Source organism: Erinaceus europaeus, chromosome 6, assembly GCF_950295315.1.
Source record: "Erinaceus europaeus chromosome 6, mEriEur2.1, whole genome shotgun sequence".
NCBI lineage: Eukaryota > Metazoa > Chordata > Mammalia > Eulipotyphla > Erinaceidae > Erinaceus > Erinaceus europaeus.
In genome coordinates, this window is record NC_080167.1 from 42,738,708 (window position 1) to 42,763,715 (window position 25,008).

Consider the following 25,008-nt stretch of genomic DNA (forward strand, 5'->3'; position numbering starts at 1 on the left):
CTATACAAAATGCTCCAATGGCTCAAGCTCTAAATCTTTACAACGGGACTTAACCTTTCTTTTAAAGGCTTAGTAATGTGTTTCTTTAGAACAACTCAAAACATGGATCCTTGTCACTTGCTCATTCATGACATGATTTATAAGCTAACGATGACATGAGTGAGACTAGAGAGAAAGCATAATGTTTATGCGAAAGATTCTTCATGCCCGAGGCACAGGGTCCCAGGTTCAATCCCCAGCACCTCCATAAACTACAGTGAATCATCTGAATGAAGAAATACAAAGTTAACATTTAGACACTATTATAGGAGTTTGGCAGAGAAACTTTCTATTACTCTAATAAAACTTTGGACTTATATTTGCTGTACTTTTTAAAAAAAAATTTCATTGTTCTAGTAATCCATTTCTACTACATTTCACAAACTACTAGTTTGTAACAGGTTAGAAAAAAAAATTTAAAACAATCTGGTCCTTTATCACAGGAAGTAAGAAAGGCAGTGGTTTCCCATAGTCCTATCCTGCTGCCTCTGAATTCATCTCCTTTTCCTTCTCTCTCAATGCTTCAGGCAGCCTAGTCCGCTCTCATTTGAACCACACTACCATTTCAAGGCTGATATGTTGGTCTCTTCCCTTCTTCCAGGTCAACTATGGTAACCGCCCCCCCATCATTTCTGACTTTCAATAGAACCTCCCTGTCTCACTGACATCTTAGCCTGACTGCCCAATTTAAAAACAGCTATTGATTTCCATCTCTCCCTAATACTTTACAATCTTTCTATCCTCTTATTTTTCTTTCTCTGTAACACACATCAACTTACAGCATACTGCATAAATTATGTCTTTATTAGCTTTTACATGGAGAATGTAATTATGGGAGTACACATGGTGGGGAAAGAGGGGAAGATTGTAGAAGAGGAAGAATGTAGGATTATCCTCTGTAGATGACAAAAACTCCTTAGAGCAAAACAAAACAAAAACTCCAAGTAATTTTTCTTAAGACTTGAAACATTTCACATCTACAAAGCATGATATTACTTGTTTCAAAACATGGTAGGGCAGAGAAGGCCAGCCCTTTTGACAGAAAACATAGCTCATGATGGTGGCATTAAGCAGGCAGTGGGGAGGAGGTGTGGTCTGGCCAGCCAGAGCTGTCATACCCACCCTGGACATCACTAGGGTGACAGAAGTCACATTCTGATCTGAATGGCTAGCTCTCTAGCAATGTCATTCCACATGCATGTCCATAGAAAATGTAACAATAACATTAGTGAACATCTACCACATGCTAGAAGCTTACCTCATGGACTCAGTGTGAGACAGTGAAAACCAGGAACCGCCTTGGGCTTACCTGAGATGTGTACTCACATCTCCTGATTCAAGACTAACACTATTTTTCTTTTCTTTGTCTTTCTTTTTTTTTTATGGAGAGAGAGGAGGGGAATACAGAGAAGGGGAGAGAAAGACAGACACCTGCAGACCTGCTTCACCGCTTATGAAGCAACTCTCCTACAGGTGGGGAGCCAGGGGCTCGAATCGGATTCTTGAGCTTTGTGCCACCTGTGCTTAACCCACTGTGCTACCGCCCAACTCCCCACTCTTTTTCTAGGGGAGGGGGATCCTAGGACTTACCAGCTTGTTTTTTATTGGGGAGGTTAATGGTTTACAGCACAGATTTTAATAAATAGGCACAATTTCTCATCTCCCCTTGATAGGTATCTGGAAGACACTTGTTCTCGCACTGTGGGATTCGCCTCCCCCACATTGTACAACAGGACCCTAATGTCTCATCATCCCATTTCTTTTCTTCCTGCCCTTTGCTTTGCTGCAATATACCATGCCTAGTCCAAGTTTTGCATATGTTTTTCTTTAATGACCTTTATTTCATAATCATCACCCATGAATGAAGTCACTTGGTATTGGTCTTCTGTCTTGTCTCACTCAACATGATAAATATTCACTGAACCTACCACCAAAGTCCCTGTGCCATCACACCAACTAGAACCCTCCAGTTATGCTATCTGCCCCCTCTTCACCTAAATAACTCCCATAGCTCTCTTAATACATTTGCTTTGCTCTGCTCTGCTCTGCTCTGCTCTGCTCTGCTCTGTTCTGCTCTGCTCTGCTCTGTTCTGCTCTGCTCTGCTCTGCTCTGCTCTGCTCTGCTCTGCTCTGCTCTGCTCTGCTCTGCTCTGTTCTGCTCTGCTCTGCTCTGCTCTGCTCTGCTCTGCTTTGCTTTGCTTTGCTGCCACCAGGGTTATCACTGGGACTTGGTGCTACTCCCAGTGGCCACTTTTCCCCCTTTCTATTTTTTTTTTTAATTGGACAGAGAGAAATTGAGAGGAAGAAAGAAACAGAGTAAGAAAGATACTTGCAGACCTATTTCACCATTGGTGAAGCATCTGCCCTACAGGTGGGGAGCAGGGGCTTGAACTTGGATCATTGTGCATAGTAGCTAGTATGCTTAACCCAGTACACTACAACCTGGCCTCCAGGTAATTGATTTCTAAGCATGCTTTTAAAAACAGCTATTAGTAAATATAGACAAGTTATCATTCACATTACATTTATAGGCATGTAGAAGTCCACTTTCCATATATGAGAGAAGATGATAAATTAATGAGTTGATGGCTTTGTTTCCTCGGGTTGATTTTATGATCCTAACTCCCAACCGAAACCATTAGCTCTTGGTCCTCAGACCTAGCTATCAGAACAGATCAATAGGCAGTAGTTATTGGGCAATTACAATGTGCCCAGAGTGAGTCAATGAATTCAGCATTTGCTGTACCAGAGAAATAATCTTGACTAAATCAAGACCTTGATATAATGGCCAAACCTCATGAGTGGTCATGCCAGGCAGTGAATGGGCAACAGGAGACTAGTTATTTCATCTAGCCCCAATAAAAAGACTCTCATGGTCTCCCTCAGGGTCCTGTAACTGCCTGTAACCATTACCTGGGCTTTGCAATGACTTTCTAAGTAGCATCCCTGCTGCCTTCAGCCTACCTTTCATCTTCTAAACTGCCTTGAGAGAAATCATCCTAAAATTCCTATCTTATCATGCCATTTCTCTACAATTTTTTTGTTGTTTTGTTTTATCATTTCTCAATGCCTATGGGGTAAAAGCACACCAGGCTTCTCCAACAGATCTTCTGTCTGCCTGCCTAAGAGCAACATTTCTCCTTATAGCCAACAGTCCATCACAAGTATATGCATCACCACTTCTCTATAAAAATATACCATGTGCCAGTGTGCCTAGTGCTAGCCAATGCCCCTTCCTCTACTCTTAGCTTATTCAAAACTTTGTAATTCTTCAAGACTGGCTCAAATATATCTCTTCAAGGAAGACTGTCCCAGATGTGAAGGCGATCTGGCTGCGACATCCGTCACCCCATTGATCACCAGGGTTGATTCGGCTGATCTGGCTGGCTAGGTGGGTGTCCCCTTCCTCCCTCAGCACTCCATGTGTGTCCCTCCTGAAGCTGTGCGCTCAGTAGAAGAGGACAGCCTTCCCGAATAGAGACAGACTGGTCTTCAGTCGAGGGTATAAGAGTAGCTGCACTCCCCTGCTAGAACCTCCAAACACGCTCTCAAGGAAGGCTGTCCCAGTCTCCCTCACCACACGCCATCCCCTGACTCTGGGGTCTTGCAAAAGTCTATGGCATTGAAACTGATGGGAAAACCATTTGTATTAATAAAGTTTGAATGAAACAAAAACAAAAACATGGCTAGATTACTACTTACCAAGTAGTGACAATGACTATTTTATTAATAAAAAAATACAAACCCTTATTAAAAGGCTCACACTAGCTTCAATAGAGAATCTAGTCACTAAGTGTAGGGCTTATTTAACGGGAACATACACAGAATTTGCCATTTATCAGTGGATGCTTTAAGGACACAGAACAAAATTGCATTCAAATATTAATGCCACTGACCATTGCCTTGCCATTTTTAGTGCTGCCCTTATGAAAAATGCAGCAAATCATTTCCAGTGTTAAGTAATATTGTGGAAAAGATTTGCTAGATAGCAAGTGGATTGCCTACTTGGACTCTTCAAGGAAAAACAAACCTTTGCCATGATGTCCACCTTTTCATTATGTATTTAAAAAATCGAATAATAAGATCATGTTAAAATTCTGCTTTGTTTGCATTTCTGGAACAACAGTGTCACAGTTATAATTTTTTCTAATACTGGCTATAGACTTTAAAAGGGATGAAAAAATATTTTAAAGTCAGATCTTTTCTTTGTCACAACCTTATAGCCAATTAACAAATCCTGCTAATTTTAGTTTCTATATAGTATATCGTATTCTTCAGATTCCCATCATGAGCCACTGCCTGAATTTGTCTTACTTTAGGCTGTACCTGTCACCTTCTATTTGGATCACTGCATTACCCTAACCCTCCTTTTCCCAGTATTTCCTGCATACAGGACATCTGACTATGCATTTCCTTTGCCTATACCCTTCAGTAATGTCCCATTGTCCTTACTTCCACAAATATATTTTTTAAAATGTTATTTATTTATTTTTGGATAGAGATAAAGTGATATTGAGAGGGGGAGGTAGAGAAAGAGAGAGACAGAGACACTTGAAGCAGTGTTCCATCACTCATGAAGCTTTCCCCCTGCAGGTGGGGACCAAGGGCTTTGAACCTGGGTCCTTGTGCACTGTAAATATATGTACTTTACCAGGTGAGCCACTGCTTAATCCCTTTTCACAAATATTTTCACTAAGTGGTTTCCTATGTGCTGAACACTTTTATGGGGTCTTCAATTGAAGCAGATTCTTTACTAAGGCCCTTAGTTCATAGATCATCATCTGGCCACATTTGAATTCCTTATTTGATTGATATAAAGTCCTTCCTGTTCTTTGACCTCACTGTGGCTTTGTCTAGAATGTCTTCCCTAGAAACTTTCCCACTCCTGCCCTTCACCATCACTCAGATGTCCTTGCTCTGAATTTCTTCAGTGGAGCTGGTTTGAAGAGAAATGATCAACATGGAGAGTTTTATACGGAGAAGACCAAAGAGTTAGACTTTTCTGGGATGATATGTGCTATTAATGGACCTCTATGCAATTTCCTGCCTCTCCTTTCTCTTCTGTTTTTCTCCACTGAGGTCTGAAATGTTTCTGTCCCAAACTCTCAGATCACATCCTTCCTAAGAGACATACCAGAGGAATGACTGCAGTTTCAAAATGGCTCCAGTATTTTTGCAAGTCTCAGTCTTTCACTTAACAAATACAAATAGAGACTCTTCTATAATAAGGGTACTGTGCAGTCTTTCTTCTGGGACTTAAATTCCAAGTAGGTCATGATAAAATTGGGGCCTTTATTGTCATAGTGAGCAATATTTCCAAAATACAAAGTTGATCCTGTGGCATTACCATAATATCTAAATTTATTTCCCTAAAACAAATATTTACACAATAAGAAGAAATTATTCTGAGTCCAGGAGACAGTTTGCCCAGTAGAGCATACTCTTTACCCAGCATAAGGACCCTGGTTGGAGTCCTCAGGGCCACATGGGAGCACCATGCACAGCGCTGGGCGAAGCTTCATGAACAGTGGATAGTGCTGTGGTGCTTCTCCTCCTCTCTTTCTCTCTCTTTCTCTCCTTCTCCCCTGCCTCTGTCCTTCTCTAAAATGAAAAAGGAATGGTAGAATCCAACAGGAGTGGTAGAATTATGCAGGCCTAAAGGCCCAATAGGAAAAACATATACCCCTCTTTTGCAACTTCAAAATGTATTTTCTTAAGGTTCTCCCTTTTCCCTACCTCTGCTTCAGTGATGTACTTTGGGGTGTCAGGGAAATACGAGGATTAGCTGATCAGGGGCTGACTACAGATTTATTCAATGACACAATAGTCCTATGTGACCAGCCACTGTTCCATCTGGAGTGCCAATACTATGTCCAGTGAAAGGCAGTGCTATTCTTTATAGTATGATCAATATAATAATATTTAGCAGAATGTTAGTCCAAAAAAAGTTGTTGAGTGGCTCCTGGTTGTAAAGCATAGGCATTAGAGCATATCCAGAAGTCTGACACAACTGCCCATCTTCATGAAGCTCATAGCCAAATAGATTAGTCACCAAAGGAGTCATAATAAGTGGTAAAGAAATACTAATAATCACTGTGAGGAAGAGCTTAGAGGGAAAAAAAATCTTCCTTTAATTTGGAAAATCAGGAGAAGTTTCACAGAAGAGGTGATGTAACAAAAAACAAATGGCCCATCCAAAAGTGGGGAAGAGAATATGAACAAAGTATTCACCATAGAAGAGATCCAAAAGGCCAGCAGATATATGAAAAAATGCTCCAAGTCACTGATTGTCAGAGAAATGTAACTAAAGACAATGGGATACCACTTCACTCCTGTGAGACTGTAATATATCATAGAAGATATTGATCTGGGAGGTGGCACAGCAGATAAAGCATAGGATTCTCAACTATGAGGTCCCAAGTTCAATCCCCGGCAGCACATGTACCAGAGTGATGTACGGTTCTTTCTCTCTCTCCTCCTATCTTTCTCATGAATAAATAAGCAATTCTAAAAAAGAAGAAGAAGAAGGTATCAAAAACAAATCCTGGAGAGGTTGTGAGGACAAAAGAACCCTCTGGCACTGATGATGTGAATATAATCCAGTCCAACCTCTGTGGACAGCTCTCCAGAAGGCCAGAAATTAATCTACCCTATGCCCCTATAATTCTTCTTCTGGGACCACACAACCATCCAAAAAAGATTTCCTGTATACCGATGTTCATAGAAGGACAATTTGTAATAGCCAAAACATGGAAGAAACCCAGGTGCTCAATAACAAATGAGTGGATGATTAAGTTGTGGTCTATATACACAATGGAATACTACTCAGCCATTAAGAATGATGAAGTCACCTTCTTTACCTCATCTTGAATAGAGCTTAAAGGAATCATGTTAATTGAGATAAGCCAGAATGAGAAGGTTGAGTATGAGATGATCTCACTCATGGACAGAAGTTAAGAAATAAAAACAGGGGAAACACTGAGTTTGGTGTATTGCACCAAAGTAAAGGACTCTGGGGGTGGGGGTGGGATTTCAAGTCCTGGTGTATGATGGTGGAGGAAGTATTTTGCAGAAAATTGAGAAACTTTACACATGTTCTGACCATTAATCTCCCCTCAATAAAAAAAATTAAAAGAAAAAGAGATGATGTTTGAGAGGACCTTCAACATGACATGAAGTGTGTAGAAAAGTATAGCGTGAGGAGAGGCTAACTGAGCAAAGCAAGCAGCATGCACCAAGAAATGTGTAAAGAGCTAGGTGAGTTATTTTCTGAAAAAAAGAGATGACACATGGAGGACTTGTGGGGAGAATCCTCCTGTTTGTTGGGATGATACTTCATTTTTCTTAAGGATTTTTTAAAAAAAATGTTTATTTATAAAAGGAAGCACTGACAAAAAAACATAAGATAAAAGGGGTACAACTCCACACAATTCCCACCACCAGAACACCGTATCCCCTCACCTCCCCTGATAGCTTCTCTATTCTTTATCCCCACCTTGGCAAGCTTCACTTCAGAATGTTACTTTAATAAGAGTGATAAGGGGATATGCCTGAGTCTTCAGGGCCTGGTTTTGAGCAGAACTATTTGGTGCATAGCTTGAGGAATAATTTATTTAACGTTCTAGAGATAGAGAAGGATATGTAAGATATGAAGTAAGTATCAAAAAACAAAGCTTTTTTCCCCTTTAAACTAAATGAAAACCAACCAATAAAAACAAATGGCAACCAATTCTAAAAAACAAGGTAGAATAAGGTGCACTCAGTTAAGCGCAGACATCACCATGCACAAGGATCCTAACTGGAGCCCTCACTCCCCACCAACTGGGAGGACGCTTCATGAGCAGGTCTGCAGGTGTCTATCTTTCTCTCTCCCTCTACATGTCCACTTCCCCTCTCAAATTCTCTCCATCCTATCTGACATTAAAAAAAAAGGCTTCCAGGAGACATGGATTCATAGTGCTGGCATTGAGCCCCAACGATAATCCTGACGGCAAAACACACACACACACACACACACACACACACACAAATAAGAACAACAATAATAGCTACAACAACAATGAAAAACAACAAGGACAACAAAATAGAAAAAAAAAAAAAAGTCCAGAGCACATGTGTCCCTGGGGCCTCAGGCTTGCACGTTGGTGCTCTAACAAGCTAGGCTGTCCCTCCATCCCCTGCCTGACTGTATAGTAATAGCTTTTCTGTTCTTTTTCTTTCCATTCCTCTTTTAACCAGAACACTACTCAGTTCTGGGCTATAGTGGTACTAGGAATTGAACCTGGGAATTCAGAGCCTCAGGCATGGAAGCCTTTTTGCAGAACAACTGGGTTATCTCCTTAGCTCTGGATCTCCTCTGTTTTTTTAACATGCATGTCATATTAGCTATTACTTTTTTTATCTGAGTGAAACAGTAGGATAAGCATCAGAGACATCTTATTTTTTAACCAGAGCATTGCTTAGCTCTAGCTTATGGTGGTATGGAGGATTGAACCTGGAACCTTGGAACTTCAGGCATGAGAGTCTCTTTGCATAACCATTACCCTATCTACGCTCGCCCTGTTTTTATTTTTATTTTAATTTTTGTTGCCACCAGGGTTATTGTTGGGGTTCGGTGCCAGCACAAATCCACAGTTCCTGGCACCTCCCTCCCCCTCTTTTTTTTTTTTTAATCTGAAAGGGCAGAGAGAAATTAAAAGGGGAAGGCAGAGAGGGAGAGAAAAAGATAAGCACCTACAGACATCCTTCACTGCTTGTGAAGCATCCTCCTTGCAGGTAGGGAGCTGAGGCTTGAACCCAGATTCTTGTGCCTGGTGATATGTGTGCTTAACCAAGCGCACTTCTGTCTGCCCCCTGTCCCCCACCCCCACCCCATAGTTCCCTTTCTTATCTGCTTTCAAGTCATATATGACACCAGGGGAACAAGAACAAAGAAAACTAAATTCTCCACATTGTTGACAGATATCCCAGCATACCTTGTACATTGGTTCTAAAAACTGGCAATTCAATAAGAGAGTATGTAAGATACAGCTTATTCTGTTGCAGATCAGTTTGGAGGGAGTTTTATCAAAGCCAAGCTCCTGTCTACATAAAATATGGCATCCCCGAATTTAGTTGTTACTGGTTGAGTGCTGCCTAAATGTAATAAAAGCTTACAAGGCTCTGTTTTCTTTGCAATAAATATCCATTTTAGCAAGTTGGAAGGTAGAAGGAAACTGAGTTTTAGCAAGCATAAATATCTATAATCCAGAATTCTGCGTGGGTAGTGACTACGCAGACCTTGTGCAGGTTCAAGTTCAGCAGCCCTGAAGCAGCCCTGCTGTAGCTGCCTCATGAGACCAGACTTCTGAGAAGGGTCTCCCATCAAAAGGGGCTGAGGCCAAAGCTCATTCATTTACTGCTGGAGGACATAACGACACACTGCCTTGTCTGGTCCCTTTGCACCTTTGCTTGAACAGTCCCCTACAATGCTGCTAGATTTCTGAAGGCACTGGGAAAAGCTGAAGGAGTAAAGCCTATTTGCTTTCTTAACATGAAGGGGAAAAATGAGTCACCTTCAAAATTCAGTCGGTGGCCTGAAGAGTAAGTAAGCCCTTGGGGACCTCACTCACAAGCTGGGCAGTCTGCTGTCCAGCCTGCCCGTGGGAGGGTGGTCAGTTCATTAGCAGAGATGCGAGACCCCGTGGAACTGTCTTTGCACAGAACATAGACATTATCACACATGCTTTTCTCACACACAAGCACAAGTTGTGAGGATAAAAATGTCAGGCCATCTTGAACCTGGGAGAAGGAATGATATCTTCTTGGTCGGAGAACAACAAAAGCTGTCCCTCAGACACGGCTGGGAAGGTGTCTGGTGGTAAAGGAGGCAGTGAGAGACGCAGGTTCCTTACCTCATCGCCTGCTTTGATGTCTCGGACTGCATGCAGTAAGAGATGGGGTCCACTGAACACAATGCAACAGTTGGGGTCACAGCTGTGATTGAGCAAAGACATACTGGAGAAAGAAAGAGGGAGACCATCATAGGGTGGCTGATAGTCAAACACCTAAATTTAATGAGTAAAATGGGCAAAAGACACTGTATGGAAGGGGAGCAGGTAAGCCTGACAGTACACTAGGGAATCAATGCTCCGGGAATAGACAGAAAAGTCTGACTCGACCATGTCACTGAAAGTGAGCTGCTTTCTAAGATGGAGGCTAATTAGGGAAACTTGTCAACAGAAATATTTTCCAACCCTTTTGGGGGGAGGGTCAGGGGAGAAGGTAGTTGTCTAGGGTATCAGCCAATAAGACAACCCCACATGAAGATAAGGAAAAAAATGACTTGGAAAGAAATGATGTCTGAGATAATGGTGTGCAGCAGTTATCATTGCAGCCAAGATACCACCGACCTTTCCCACAGAGGATCTCATTTGTGGAGCTCCTTTGGAAGAAATGCCCCCTCTGCTACAACAGCCACCACTACATTGAAGGGTAATTAGGTGTACTTCCTCTTAAATAGAAAGTAGAGGTTATCTTGCTAACTAGGTACTGATGCATCCTGGGCCAGACCCAGCTATTGTATTACTTTAGAAGTACATTTTTTTTTCTTACCCTTTGCAAAAGAGAACGCAGTTAAGCTGCCACCATATTTGATGGGTAATACAAAACCCTTGAGGATTTACTAGACAAGTGTACTTTCTTAGTACTTGAGTATGTTTATAAATTAAATCTTCACAATAACCCATTTTTAAGCATTTTTTTCTTATCTTTATTGTATTTTATTCAAATCAGTTTATTGGAGGAAATCATGGCTTACTGGACAGTTGTTGGCACTTGGATACAGTCTTTTATTTCCTCACAGTTGGTGTCTGCACACTACTCCCATCACCCACCCAAGCTTCTCTCCACCATCGTCTGCATGCTTTCTCCCCTTTTCCCACCACAAAGTTCTCTATGTCAATGCAACACACCAAATCACAATAATCTTATGAGGATAAGTTTATAGACGGAAAAGACATAGACTCCAGGAGTCTCCACTCAGAGGACCATACCTGGAATGTTTTCTTACTAACTGAAGCAAAAGGCAGCCCGACACCAGACCACCTCAACAACAAAAGGCCTGACAGCACATGAAACCAAAAGATAAAAATAATCCAAACTGGTACAGTGCACTGATCCTTGTGAAATATCCTGGTACTTCAACCTAGGAGCTTGGGGAGGAAGATCAGGGAAGGGGTGAGGAAATAAGTCTCAGCCAGATGGCTTAGTAGCCAGATGGCCCACAATCCTTAACTTGTTACCCCAAAGTTCCTGAGAACAAATTTTAGGTCTAAATTTTCGTCTTTATTCCTACCAAAGCATGTAATGCGGGGATTATACAATCATTCTCTTTAAATTTAGCAATTTCCATTGTCTTATAATTTATCATTAGGTTTCAAGCTTGGCATGTGAACCAGCTGCCACAATAGTCTTTCTAACTACTTCTTAAAGTCTGGGGAATAGGATGGAAATTAAAGTCATTCTTTCCAGTAAATGAAATACCATCCTCCATACCTCGGATATATTCCAACGCCGACTTCCTGCATCTCTGCATTGCAAATGGTGAAAGAGTTGGAGATCAGCTGTAAAAACAAGTTGGGAAGACTGGGATTACTAGAGGTGATTGAGAAACCTCACAGGCAGAACACAAAATTTCAAAATACAATATTGGAGACTTTCACTATTTGCTTTGGAAAGATTCCGTCTAACCATGGATGTACTTTCATTTGTAAGAGAACATATTTAGGGGTACTGTTCTTAAACATGCTGAGTGAATAAGTGTAAAAATACCAGTAACCTGCTTTAAAAGAAAAAAAAAGTCTTACGAGCTCAGGATCTGTACAGTTCAGTCTAATTCTTTTCCCCCAAAGAGGGGAAGATTATTTATGTAAAATTAGTTACATCCACATCTACTACTGCTTCTAAGCAGTCTTCTTTTTTCTTTCTTTCTTTCTTTCTTTCTTTCTTTCTTTCTTTCTTTCTTTCTTTCTTTCTTTCTTTCTTTCTTTCTTTTGGTAATAACCAAATCAGTGGCTTTCTCTTGTAAATTCTTCTGAGTACAGAAGAAACACATCTTAACACTTTATATATAAAAAGCACATGTACTCAGTTTGTTAATCACTTTCATCAAGAATGTTATAGTTTGTCAAATTAATTTTCTATACCTGTATGATTTTTACATTTAGTTCTGCTAATGGAGTGCATCATACCTATTAATTTGCATGTTGAACCATCCTTCAACTTCAGAAATACCAACTTCAGAGGTATCAATTCTCCTGTATATATTTAGTAGAATTTCCAAGAGAAACCCACTGGCCTGGACTCTTCTCTGTTGGGAGTTTTTTGATCAGTGGTTTAGTCTCCGTAGTAATCATTTATTCGTTTTGAGTTTTTAGCTCTTCATTATTTAATCTTGGTTTATTGTATGCTCAAGATTAGAAAGAAATAACCATTTTGTTGAGAAGTAGATTCTTCTATGCCACCTTTCCCTACTCATCAAACATATGGCCTAAAGTGTCTAAATACTACTAAGCATTTGAATAGTAATAACAACCTATCTTTTTTCTACTAAGAGTGAAGGACATCCTGAGTTTATGATTCAAGTTGATGGCAGACAATGAGCACATGAACTTATTCAGTAGAACTACTGCATTGAATAGGCATATGAAATCCTCACTGGGTGTACAGTACAGCTTCATACAGAGTGATAGAGCAAAATATATTTAAAAATGTAAGCCCTGGGAGACCACACCTGTAACAATACTCAAGTAACCAGGTTCAAAGCCTTAGTCCCCACCTGCAGGGGAAAGCTTCATGAGCAATGAAGCAGTCTTGTAGGTTTTTCTCTTTCTCTCTCCTTCTCTAGCTCCTTTTTGATTTCTCCGTCTCTATCCAATAAATAAATAAGTAATAAAGTATTAAAAAAGAAAGAAATGTAAATGTTTTTGAAAAGATGTAATCATTGAATCAAAGAAACTTAAAAAAAATCTATGGAAGGCCACAAAGAAGCATGAAAAGAGAACTGGGCTTGGAATCAGAAAAACTGTGTTCTGACCATACCTGACTTCCTCAAGCAGGAATTAATAATAGAGTGGTGAAGTAAAAAAAAAAAAAAAAAAAAAAAAAAGTTCCCACTGTTTAATTTCTAATGAAAGAGATGGAAACTAAATGAAGTTAAAAACAAACAACTAACATGCATATAAATACAAAGGAGGAAAAGAGGGCTAGGGAAATTGCTCAAAAAAGCCCTTTTGGATAAAGTGACAGACATTAAGCAGAGACTCGAAAGAACTGTGGAAATCTAGGTGTATATGTAGGTGATGGTGGCTCATATTGGGAGAAAGAACAAGCACATAGGCCTTGAGGGAAGAATGTTCTCAGGTACAGAGCAGCAGGAAGCAGCCTGGAGTGGTCAAAGCAGAGCAAGTAGAAGAGGAGGGATGTGCTGAGAGATCAGTGAGGCATTTAGATCACGTGTTCACATTTTTTTTTTTGTAACTGTGAAAGAATGCCACTGAGTGGTTCTAAGCCAAAGAGTGAATAGACCTGATTTTTGCTTCAAAAGGATTACTGTTCTGTAGAGAATGGGTTATAAGGATAAGGATGAAGGCAGAGGAAATCGTAAGGCCAGTACAGGAGCCTGAGGAGACAAGATGGTAATTTGGAGGCTGGTAACAGAGGTGGGTGATATTGCCAGGAGGACTTCTTGGATTTAGTGCAAGAAATGAAATGAGTGAAGACTTCTGATAAGGAGGGAATTTTATCCTCTGCTTTTTTGTGTTTTAGGACTTTTATTGCTATAGTTTGTATCTGTTACCAAAGGATATGCATTTCTCAGTTACTGCTTTGCTCATATGTATAATATAAAGAATTAAAATACAACCAACTTTGTTGACTTCAACCAAATCACTACTGGTGCTGCCACCCCACACTATGCTGCTACTGAAATCCTACTGTGGACTGTGACCAGAGGTACCAGCCTGAGATGTCAACCTCACAACTCTTCAAATTTGGTGAGACCTTTCCTACATTCAAGTTAGGTGGTATGTCATTTAACTAGTAACAGATAACAGATTAGGATAGGGTTTAGGGTACTGGATAAAGGTGTACATGTAACCATAAACAAGGGGAAATCATATAACTTAAAGTCAAAGTGCTCAATAATGGTTGAAATGCTTAAAAAAAGGCATCATAAATTCTGTAGTTGATTGGATTTAGACCAAATTAGCAGGACAGCCTAGCTGAAAGGCCCAAAGAAGACAGATCCCCAAAACCTAACTCTGGCTGGGCTCAACAAATGATACTCAATGCCTAAACAACTGAGAGAAAAATCTAAGATCATCAGATAGAGAAAGGACCTCAAAAGTTGGATAAGGGCAAGAGACTGGCAAACTTAATAATAGCCGGCTTGGTCAGTATCACACCACTTGATCGTCTGGGGCCCTACTTAGGGAATCCTTGGAATCCCATACACATATAATGGGCCTAGATCTCTAAAGGGTCCCTCTCTCCATAAGGAACAGCATCTTGTGGGCCCTCCCAGAAACTTTGCTTTACCATAAAGCAATGACAGTAGGGATAGCCCCAGTCTCTGAAGGGAAGCTGGGAATATCCTGCCCTACCACTCAAAAAAAGACTGGTCCTAGGACCAGCGTAAGGATCCCAGTTCGAGCCCTGGCTCCCCACCTGTAGGACAGTCACTTCACAAGCAGTGAAGCAGGTCTGCAGGTGTCTATCTTTCTTCCCCCCCTCTGTCTTCCCCTCCTCTCTCCATTTCTCTCTGTCCTATCCAACAACAATGACACCAACAAAAACAATATCAGACCAATAAGGACTTAGAGGTTACACAGGCTCAGGTGCTAAATATACATATACATACATATATATATGTGTGTGTGTGTGTGTGTCCTGGAGCAGGTGGATGGAGGTAAATAGTTACATTTAGCCATAGAATTTTTTTTATAAGAATGGGAGCTACTCCCTGCCCTAACTCAACTTCCTAGCCCTTTTCTCTACTCTGACACCATTCTCTCAGACAATATTCTCATCCAACCTCATGCTAGCTACCAAACTTAAGCAAAACTACCATAGTTGTATGCCCCCAGGAACATGCCTAGCTTTCTTCTGGCCTAAAATCCCTAATCTCATCTGCTCTAATCCTACTTTTTGGTTCCTTTTCATTAACCATGTCTCAACTTAGGTCGTGTCACCTTCTAGACACCAAGTCATGCTACCATGACTCCACCCAACTTCTCTGGGCAGACGACCTCACCAGTGTGTCCTGAACCCTCTTATCTTCAGAGCTCTGGTCCACTGGGGAAAGACAGAAACAGGCTAGGGATATGGAGTGACCTGTCAATGCCCATGCTCAGTGGAGAAGCAGCTACAGAAGCCAGAACTCCTACCTTCTGTTCCTCATAAACAACCTTGATCCTACTTCCAGCCTGGGGAGAAGTGATAGGATGAAGATAAGAGGACCCTGCACTCCAGCTCTATCAGCACCCAGAGAGAAAGAAGGAAAAGGAGAGGGACATATGGAGGTAGTTATGATGTCAGGAGTGGCTTAGAGGGAAAGAGAGGAGTGAATCAGGAAAAGCTGGGGCAACTATGTATAAATGTGGACAAATAGTTGAAGAGAAGATGGTTGGCTCATGTCTAAAACTTTAGGGGAACTGTGGTGGATTGCAGTGGGCAGAGTGAAGATTCAGAACTCTGGTGGTGGGAATGTTGTGGATTCAAACCCTTGTTGACATGTAATTCTATAATATAAAAATAAATAAAAAATAAAGAATTAAAATACATAAATGTGTTAACAAAGAGAAGAGGAGGAAGAAGGAAAAAGAGAGGAAGGAGAAGAAGAAAAAAAGAATAAGAAGCAGTGAAGGGAAACATAGCTAAACTGTCTATAAGATTTTGTAAAAACTATGTTGGTTATCCTAGAGGAGAGAACGCACAGGGAGTGGGGGTCGGGGTGGTAGATGCAGTGTGGAAATACACCCCTGTAATAATATGATCTTGTAAACCATTTTTAAATCACTAATAAATTTTAAAAAAAGAAATGAAAAGAGTGAAGGTTATGAGTTTTAACCTGAGCAAGCAGAAGAAAGATGATAGTTGCCATTTATTAAGACTGGAGGAAAGAAGTTTGGTTATAGGGAGTTGGTTCCATTTTCTTTACATTACATTTGAAATAGCCTTTTAGAAATACATGTTAAGGCTAAGAAGAAGCAACTGCAGTTTTGTAGAGCAGTTAAGGAGAAAGACATAAACTTAGAAAAAATAGAACAAAGTCCATTAAAAAGAGTGCGGAAGAAGTCAGTATACACTTGAGATGAATTTGGAGCTCCAGTGGCGAAATCGGTTAGCGCGCGGTACTTATACATTTGAGATGAACTTGTAACCCCAAATGGCTGCTGACTTCTTGTTAAAAAGTTTCTATACAAGAAAGAAGATCAGGTGGTAGCACAGCGGGTTAAGCACACGCGGCGTGAAACGCAGGGACCAGCCTAAGGATCCTGGTTCGAGCCCCCCACCACCCCACCTGTGGGGGGGTCGCTTCACTAGTGGTGAAGCAGGTCTGCAGGTGTCTGTCTTTCTCTCCCCCTCTCTGTCTTCCTCTTCTGTCTCAATTTCTCTCTGTCCTATCCAACAATAATGACATCAATAACAATAATAATAACCACCACCACAACAAAAAGGGCAACAAAAGGGGAAAAATAGCTTCCAGGAACAGTGGATTCATTGTGCATGCACTAAGACCCAGTAATAACCCTGGAGGCAAAAAAAAAAAAAAAAAAAAAGGAAAGAAAGAAAGAAGCAGTGACAACAAGTTTCTCTAAATTGGGTTTACATGAAAGAAACAAAGTATGAAAAAGTAAAGTATTCATTACTTTGAAACACTTAACTGCTCCAAACAGCTCTTATATGAACTCTAGTGTATCCAATCATGATTTAGACATTATACCTCTAACAGTCTAATAAAATCAGCTTCAAATCAGGAAATAAACTGGTATATAAAGAAATGGAACAATTCCTAGAAACCTATGCACTTCCAAAACTGAACCAAGAAGAACTACAAAATCTAAATGCACCAATCACAGACAAAGAAATTGAAACCGTTATTAAGAATCTCCCCAACAACAAAAGTCCTGGAACAGATGGCTTCACAAACGAATTCTACAAAACTTTCAGGAAACAGTTAATACCCATACTTCTTAAGCTATTCCATAAGATTGAAGAAACAGGAATACTCCCTTCCAGCTTTTATGAAGCCAACATCACCCTGATACCAAAAGCTGATAGGGACAGAACAAAAAAGGAAAACTACAGACCAATATCTCTGATGAACATAGATGCCAAAATATTAAACAAGATCTTGGCCAACCGGATACAGCAACACATCAAAAAGATTGTTCATCATGACCAAGTGGGATTCATCCCAGGAATGCAAGGCTGGTTCAACATCCGTAAGTCAATCAATGTCATTCACCACATCAATAAAAGCAAAGCCAAAAACCACATGATTATCTCAATAGATGCAGAGAAAGCCTTTGACAAAATCCAACACCCATTCATGCTCAAAACTCTACAAAAAATGGGAATAGATGGGAAATTACTCAAGATAGTGGAGTCTATATATAGCAAACCTACAGCCAACATCATACTCAATGGACAGAAGCTGAAAGCATTCCCCCTCAGATCGGGGACTAGACAGGGCTAGTCACCGTTACTCTTCAACATAGTATTGGAAGTTCTTGCCATAGCAATCAGGCAAGAGAAAGAAATCAAAGGGATACAGATTGGAAGGGAAGAAGTCAAGCTCTCACTATTTGCAGATGATATGATAGTATACATAGAAAGACCTAAAGAATCCAGTAGAAAATTACTGGAAGTTATTAGGCAATATAGCAAGGTATCAGGCTACAAAATCAATGTACAAAAATCAGTGGCATTTCTTTATGCAAACACTAAATCTGAAGAAGAAGACATCCAGAAATCACTCCCATTTACTGTTTCAGCAAAATCAATCAAATACCTAGGAATAAAGTTGACCAAAGAAGTGAAAGACTTGTATACTGAAAACTATGAGTCGCTACTCAAGGAGATAGAAACTGATACCAAGAAATGGAAAGATATCCCATGCTCATGGATTGGAAGAATAAATATCATCAAAATTAATATTCTCCCCAGAGCCATATACAAATTTAATGCAATACCCATCAAAGTTCCACCAAGCTTCTTTAAGAGAATAGAACAAACACTACAATCACTTATCTGGAACCTGAAAACACCTAGAATTGCCAAAACCATCTTAAGGAAAAGAAACAGAAATGGAGGCATCACACTCCCAGACCTTAAACAATATTATAAAGCCATCATCATCAAAACAGCATGGTACTGGAAAAAAAATAGGCACACAGACCAGTGGAACAGAATTGAAAGCCCAGAAGTAAATCCCAACACCTATGGGCATCTAATCTTTGATAAGGGGGCCCAAAGGATTAAATGGAAAAAGGAGGCTCTCTTCAATAAATGGTGCTGGGAAAACTGGGTTGAAACATGCAGAAGAATGAAATTGAACCACTTTATCTCACCAGAAACAAAAATCAACTCCCAATGGATCAAAGACCTAGATGTCAGACCAGAAACAATCAAATACTTAGAGGAAAACATTGGTAAAACACTTTCCCACATACACCTCAAGGACATCTTTGATGAATCAAACCCAATTGCAATGAAGACTTAAGCAGAAACAAACCAATGGGACTACATCAAATTGAAAAGCTTCTGCACATCCAAAGAAACTATTAAACAAACAGAGAGACCCCTCACAGAATGGGAGAAGATCTTCACATGCCAGACATCAGACAAGAAACTAATCACCAAAATATACAAAGAGCAAACTTAGCACCAAAAAAGCAAATGACCCCATCCAAAAATGGGCAGAGGAAATGAACAAAACATTCACCACAGAGGAGATCCAAAAGGCTAACAAACATATGAAAAACTGCTCTAGGTCACTGATTGTCAGAGAAATGCAAATTAAGACAACACTAAGATACCACCTCACTCCTGTAAGAATGGCATACATCAAAAAGGACAGCAGCAACAAATGCTGGAGAGGATGTGGGGACAGAGGAACACTTTCACATTGCTGGTGGGAATGTAAATTGGTACAGCCTCTGTGGAGAGCAGTCTGGAAAACTCTCAGAAGGCTAGACATGGACCTTCCATATGACCCAATAATTCCTCTCCTGGGGTTATACCCCAAGGACTCCATAACACCCAACCAAAAAGAGGTGTGTACTCCTATGTTCATAGCAGCACAATTCATAATAGCTAAAACCTGGAAGCAACCCAGGTGCCCAACAACAGATGAGTGGCTGAGAAAGCTGTGGTATATATACACAATGGAATACTATGCAGCTATCAAAAACAATGAACCCACCTTCTCTGACCCATCTTGGACAGAGCTAGAAGGAATTATGTTAAGTGAACTAAGTCAGAAAGATAAAGATGAGTATGGGATGATCCCACTCATCAACAGAAGCTGACTAAGAAGATCTGAAAGGGAAACTAAAAGCAGGACCTGATCAAATTGTAAGTAGGGCACCAAAGTAAAAACCCAGTGGTGAGGGGTAGACATGTAGCTTCCTGGGCCAGTGGGGGGTGGGAGTGGGCGGGAGGGATGGGTCACAGTCCTTTGGTGGTGGGAATGGTGTTTATGTACACTCCTAGCAAAATGTAGACATATAAACAGTAGTTAATTAATATGAGGGGGGAAATCAATTGTATGTCTCAAAGTTTCTCAAAAGACAAACTGAATCTTTTTAATATATAGGCTATGTATTTGATATGCGGACTCTCTCAAAAGCCTAGACCAAGTAGATTAGAAGCATCCAATAGCACAGCTATATACAAGATACTGGATACTGTACAGCAAACCATAACAAAGGGACTTTTCAAAGTTAACCCAATTAACAAATAATGTGTTGATAATATTAACTATCGATTGTCTTTTTGAACCCTAAGACAGCAGGAACCTCACATCTTCACTATAGAGCCCCTACTTCCCCCAGTCCTGGAACCCTTGGATAGGGCCCACTTTCCCGTATGCATCTCCCAATCCAAACCAAATAATATTGCATCTGCCGATCACAACCTAACCAAAGCAATGATTGCCACCTCAACATGCTTCACCTCAGGCTGTATCCAGAGACTTCACGTGTGGAATGACAACCCTTCAGCTTCATTACTCGGGTGAGACCTTTCCTTTTATAGTACACTCTAATTTCATCTCAGGTAGTTCACTTTCTAACAAAGTCCCATAACCTAGATATACACCAGTTTCTGTGAGAGAGAGCTTATGTGCACACGTATCCATAAACTACTGCAAAATATATACCTGAAAGCAGAAGTACACTAGAGTTTGCAGTGAGTACCTCCCTAACACTTCCTCTCCACTATTCCAAGCTTGGGATCCATGATTGCTCAACAAATTGTTTGACTTCATATGTTAACTCTCTTTTCAATCACCAGGTTCCAGATGCCACCAGGATGCTGGCTAGGCTTCCCTGGATTGAAGACCCCACCAATGTGTCCTGGAGCTCAGCTTCCCCAGAGACACACCTTACTAGGGAAAGAGAGAGGCAGACTGGGAGTATGGACCGACCAGTCAACGCCCATGTTCAGTGGGGAAGCAATTACAGAAGCCAGACCTTCTACCTTCTGCAACCCTCAATGACCCTGGGTCCATGCTCCCAGAGGGCTAGAGAATGGGAAAGCTATCATGGGAGGGGGTGGGTTATGGGGATTGGGTGGTGGGAATTGTGTGGAGTTGTACCCCTCCTACCTTATGTTTTTGTTCATTAATCCTTTCTTAAATAAAAAATTTAAAAAAAAACAAAAAAAACTGGTATATATATATAGTTATATTTTAAACATATACTAGCTGAATTGCTCTAAGGGCATCTGTTTTATATTAAGCTAGAAAAGTGTGCTGCCTATGTATTTATGTTTAAAATGGATGGTAAAAATATAAGACAAAAGATCCTTTTAGCCCCTAGTTTTAGGAGAGGAAATTAACAAACATTTTTAAATGTATTAATTATTGAAATAATTCACCAATAAAAAGAGTCAGCTCAAACAGATCTAATTTGCTAACCTTTGAATTAAACTTTTCCTCCTGAATTATGCAGTTAAAAAAAAAAGGGTCTTTCCAAAACAGGGCATACTAATGGAATTTTTTTTAAAAAGAAAAGCTAGCAAGGGGAAAGTGTTCAACTTGGTTGACTCTTCCTCCAGGAAACTGTTTCTAATATCTATATGGACTTAGAAGATGATCTCTTATCTGCTTAGCAATATGTATCAAACTGGATCATTACCCATTTACTTGATGATGCCAGATCCAACTAAACTGAAAAATACTCAAAGGTTACTGATGCTGTTCCATTTACTAGTGTATTCCTGTACCTAACACAATGCCTGGCACATGGAAGATAGTAAGTATTTTTCCAGTAGGATGCCTGTATGAATGTGACACTCAGCCCACCCAGAGTTGTTAAGCACAAAGTCAAAGATCCCAGAAATAAATGTTATCCTCATAGCTTTAGAAAAGGAGAAGGGGTGGGGAGTGTCCGGTGGTAGTGCAGCAGGTTTAAGTGCACATGGCCTGAAGCACAAGGACAGGCATAAGGATCCTGGATCCAGCCACTGGCTCCCCACCTGTGGGGGGGTGGTCGCTTCACAGGTGGTGAAGCAGGTCTGCCGGTATCTATCTTTCTCTCCCCCTCTGTCTTCCCTTCCTCTCTTGATTTCTCTCTGTCCAATCCAACAACAACAACATCAGTGGCAACAATAACAGTAACGACAACAACAAGGGCAATAAAATGAGAAAAATGGCCTCCAGGAGCAGTGGATTCATAGTGCAGGCGCCAAGCCCCAGCAACAACCCTGGAGACAAAAGGACCAGGAGGAGGGGGGAGGGGGAGGGGGAAGGGGAACTGTGAATTTCTTGTGCAGGCATGAAGCCCCAGCAGTAACCACGGTGGGGGAAAAAAGGAATAATAAAACCTAATATCCCACTGCTATTGTCCTTAATCATCTTATATTAACCCTACACATATCTCTTTAGCCAAGTCAGTTCATCTTCTGTCTCATACTCATGTCATTTAGCTCAGTGGATGGGGTGTCAGTCTCATCCATCAGAAAAGTACAAAGATTTCTTTTTTTTCTCCTCCCCCAAAGATTTCTATGATTCTTTCTGCTTAAAATATTAGGGAACCTACATATTTTGGTGCAAAATAAGTATTTATAGAATAAATGAATGAGTGACAGCCCCTCTCATTTCTCCCCTTCCCTTTAACTTCTCTTGCATCTGTTACTTTTAGTTCTTCACTTCCTTTGTTTCTTTTCCCTTCCATATTTTCACTATTATTAACTTGCTATCACCACCTCTCATTCTTCTTGTATCTTTTTTAAAATTATTTTTTCATCTTTATCTGTTGGATAAAGACAGTCAGAAATTGAGAAGGAAGGGGGTGATAGGGAGAGAGACAGAGAGACACCTGCGGCACTGCTTCACCCTGCAGGTGGGGACCAGGGGCTCTAACCCGGATTCTTGTGCACTGTAACAAGGTGCGCCACCACCTGGCCCCATCACCTCTCATTCTATCTCACCCCACAATGGAAAGGATGAATTTTAAAGTTTTATTTAAAAAGTCCAGGCAAGAACCCCACCTCTCCAGAGCCCTGTCCCACTACGGAAAGATAGAAACAGCCTAGGAGTATGGATCAACCTGCCAATGCCCATGTCCAGTGGAGAAGCAATCACAGAAGCCAGAACTCCCATTTTCTGCACCCCATAACAATCCTGGGTCCATAATTCCAGAAGGACAAAGAATAGGAAAGCTTCCAGTGGAGGGGGTGGGATGCAGACCTCTGGTGGTGGGAAGTGTACCTACCCCTCCTTATCCTACAGTCTTGCTGATCTTTACTAAATCAATTTTTAGTAAAGATAGTTCTCTGGTATTTAAAAGTAGTTCTCTGGTATCTCTCATAAAATAAATAATAAATCTTTGAGAGCAAAAAAAAAAATTCCAGGCAAATTTCTCATTGGTAATATTCTGAGAGGAGTTATATACATATGACCCTGAGCTAGTGAATAAAATGTCTTTTTAAAAAATATATTTATAAAACGGATATATTGACAAGACCATAGCATAAGTGAGGTACAATTCCACACATTTCCCACCACCGGAACTCTGTATCCCATCCCTTCCCCCTGATAGCTTTCCTATTCTTTACCTCTCTGGGAGTATGGACCCAGGATCATTATGGGGTTCAAGTGGAAGGTCTGGCTTCTGTAATTGCTTCCTAACTTTTATATACTCCTATTTTTATCAAAAATAACAGTTCTATTCAGAATGACCTGGAATAATAAAAATGCAATAGAAAATATTTTGGGGGACTGGGTGGTTAAGTGCACATATTACTAAGTACAAGTACCCAAGTTCAAAGTCCTGCTCTCTACCTGCAGGGCGGAAGCTTCATGAGTGGTGAAGCAGGTCTACAGGTGTCTATCTCTCTCCCTCTCTCTATCTCCCTGTCCTCCCTCAATTTCTCTCTGTCCTACAAAATAAAAATAAATTTAATAAAATAAAATATTTTTATTTATATAGCTGATAGTAATGGTGGATATGAGGAAGTTTTCAATTTTTTTAATGAAAGGATAGGTAGGGGTTGGGAAATAGCTCACCTGGTTGAGAACATACATACAGTATTCAAGGACCCAGGTTCAAGCTTCCAGTCCCCACCTGCAGAGAGGAAGCTTCACAAGCTGAAACAGTACTGCAGGTGTCTCTCCCCTTCACTAGAACCTTTTCCCCTCTCCCCTTAGTTTCTCTCTGTCTTGATCCTAAATGTAAGAATAAGTAAGATACGCGTAGGAAATAAAATGCTCAGGTGAAAATTTAAAAGGAATGTCTCTGCCAAAAAATAAAACTGTAGACCTATATCCCTCATGAACAATGATTTAAACCTCATCAACAAAATCTTGGCTAATCATACTTGACAACTTATTAAGAAAAACTCCACCAAGACCAAGTCAAATTTATACCTGTAAGTAGGAATGATTCAACATAGGCAAATCAATTGAGGCAATATACCACATCACCAAAGACAAAGGTAAAAATTACATGGCTATATCAATTGATGCTGAAAAAACATTCGACAAGATCCAACATCCACTTCTGATAATGACCCTTAAGACACTGAATAGAGAAGGAAAGTTCCTTGACATAGTAAAAGCCACATATGGCAAACCCTCAGCTAACATCATACTCAATGGTGAACAACTGAAGTTTTCCCTTAAAATCTGAGACTAGACAAAGATGTCCCCATCACCACTTCTATTCAACAATATCCTGGAAGTTTTCACCAGAGCAATCAGGCAAGATAAGTTAAAGTATCACTATTTGCATATGACATGAAAATGTATTTACAGAATCCTAAATATCCCATGTCAGAACTGCTAGAAATCATCGATGAAGTCAGTAAAGTAGACATATACAAAAATAATACAACTAACCAGTACCATTCCTGTATACAAACGATGAGTCCACAAAAAAAGAAATGAAAAAAGCAGTTCCATTTACTACTGAACCCAAAAAAGATAAAATACCTTGGAGTGGATCCAACAAAGGAGATGAAGTACCTTTACAGTGAAAACTACAGGGCACTGTTAAAAGAAATTGAAGGTGATAAAAAGAAATGGAAGAGCATCCTGTGCTCATGGATTGGAAGAATGAATATTATCAAAAGGGTCATCCTTCCAAAAAACATAATCTATAAGTTCAATACAATCCCTATCATAAACCCAATGACATTTTTCAAGGAAGTTGAACAATTTACCCAAATATCTGTGTGGAACCACTAAAAAAGGAGGAGGAG

At 40.3% G+C, this 25,008-nt stretch overlaps 1 protein-coding gene across 1 annotated transcript in view; it reads right to left on the bottom strand.

The window, feature by feature from the left end:
- The window catches only part of SMYD3 (SET and MYND domain containing 3), a 630,991-nt gene that overhangs the window by 160,445 nt on the left and 445,538 nt on the right, over positions 1-25,008 (bottom strand). Inside the window, exons 2-3 of the mRNA XM_060192108.1 lie at positions 11,575-11,642; positions 9,933-10,035 (exon numbers count right to left, since the gene is read on the bottom strand). Of these exons, the coding sequence (XP_060048091.1) occupies positions 9,933-10,035; positions 11,575-11,642 (171 nt within the window). The remainder of the gene's footprint in view (positions 1-9,932; positions 10,036-11,574; positions 11,643-25,008) is intronic.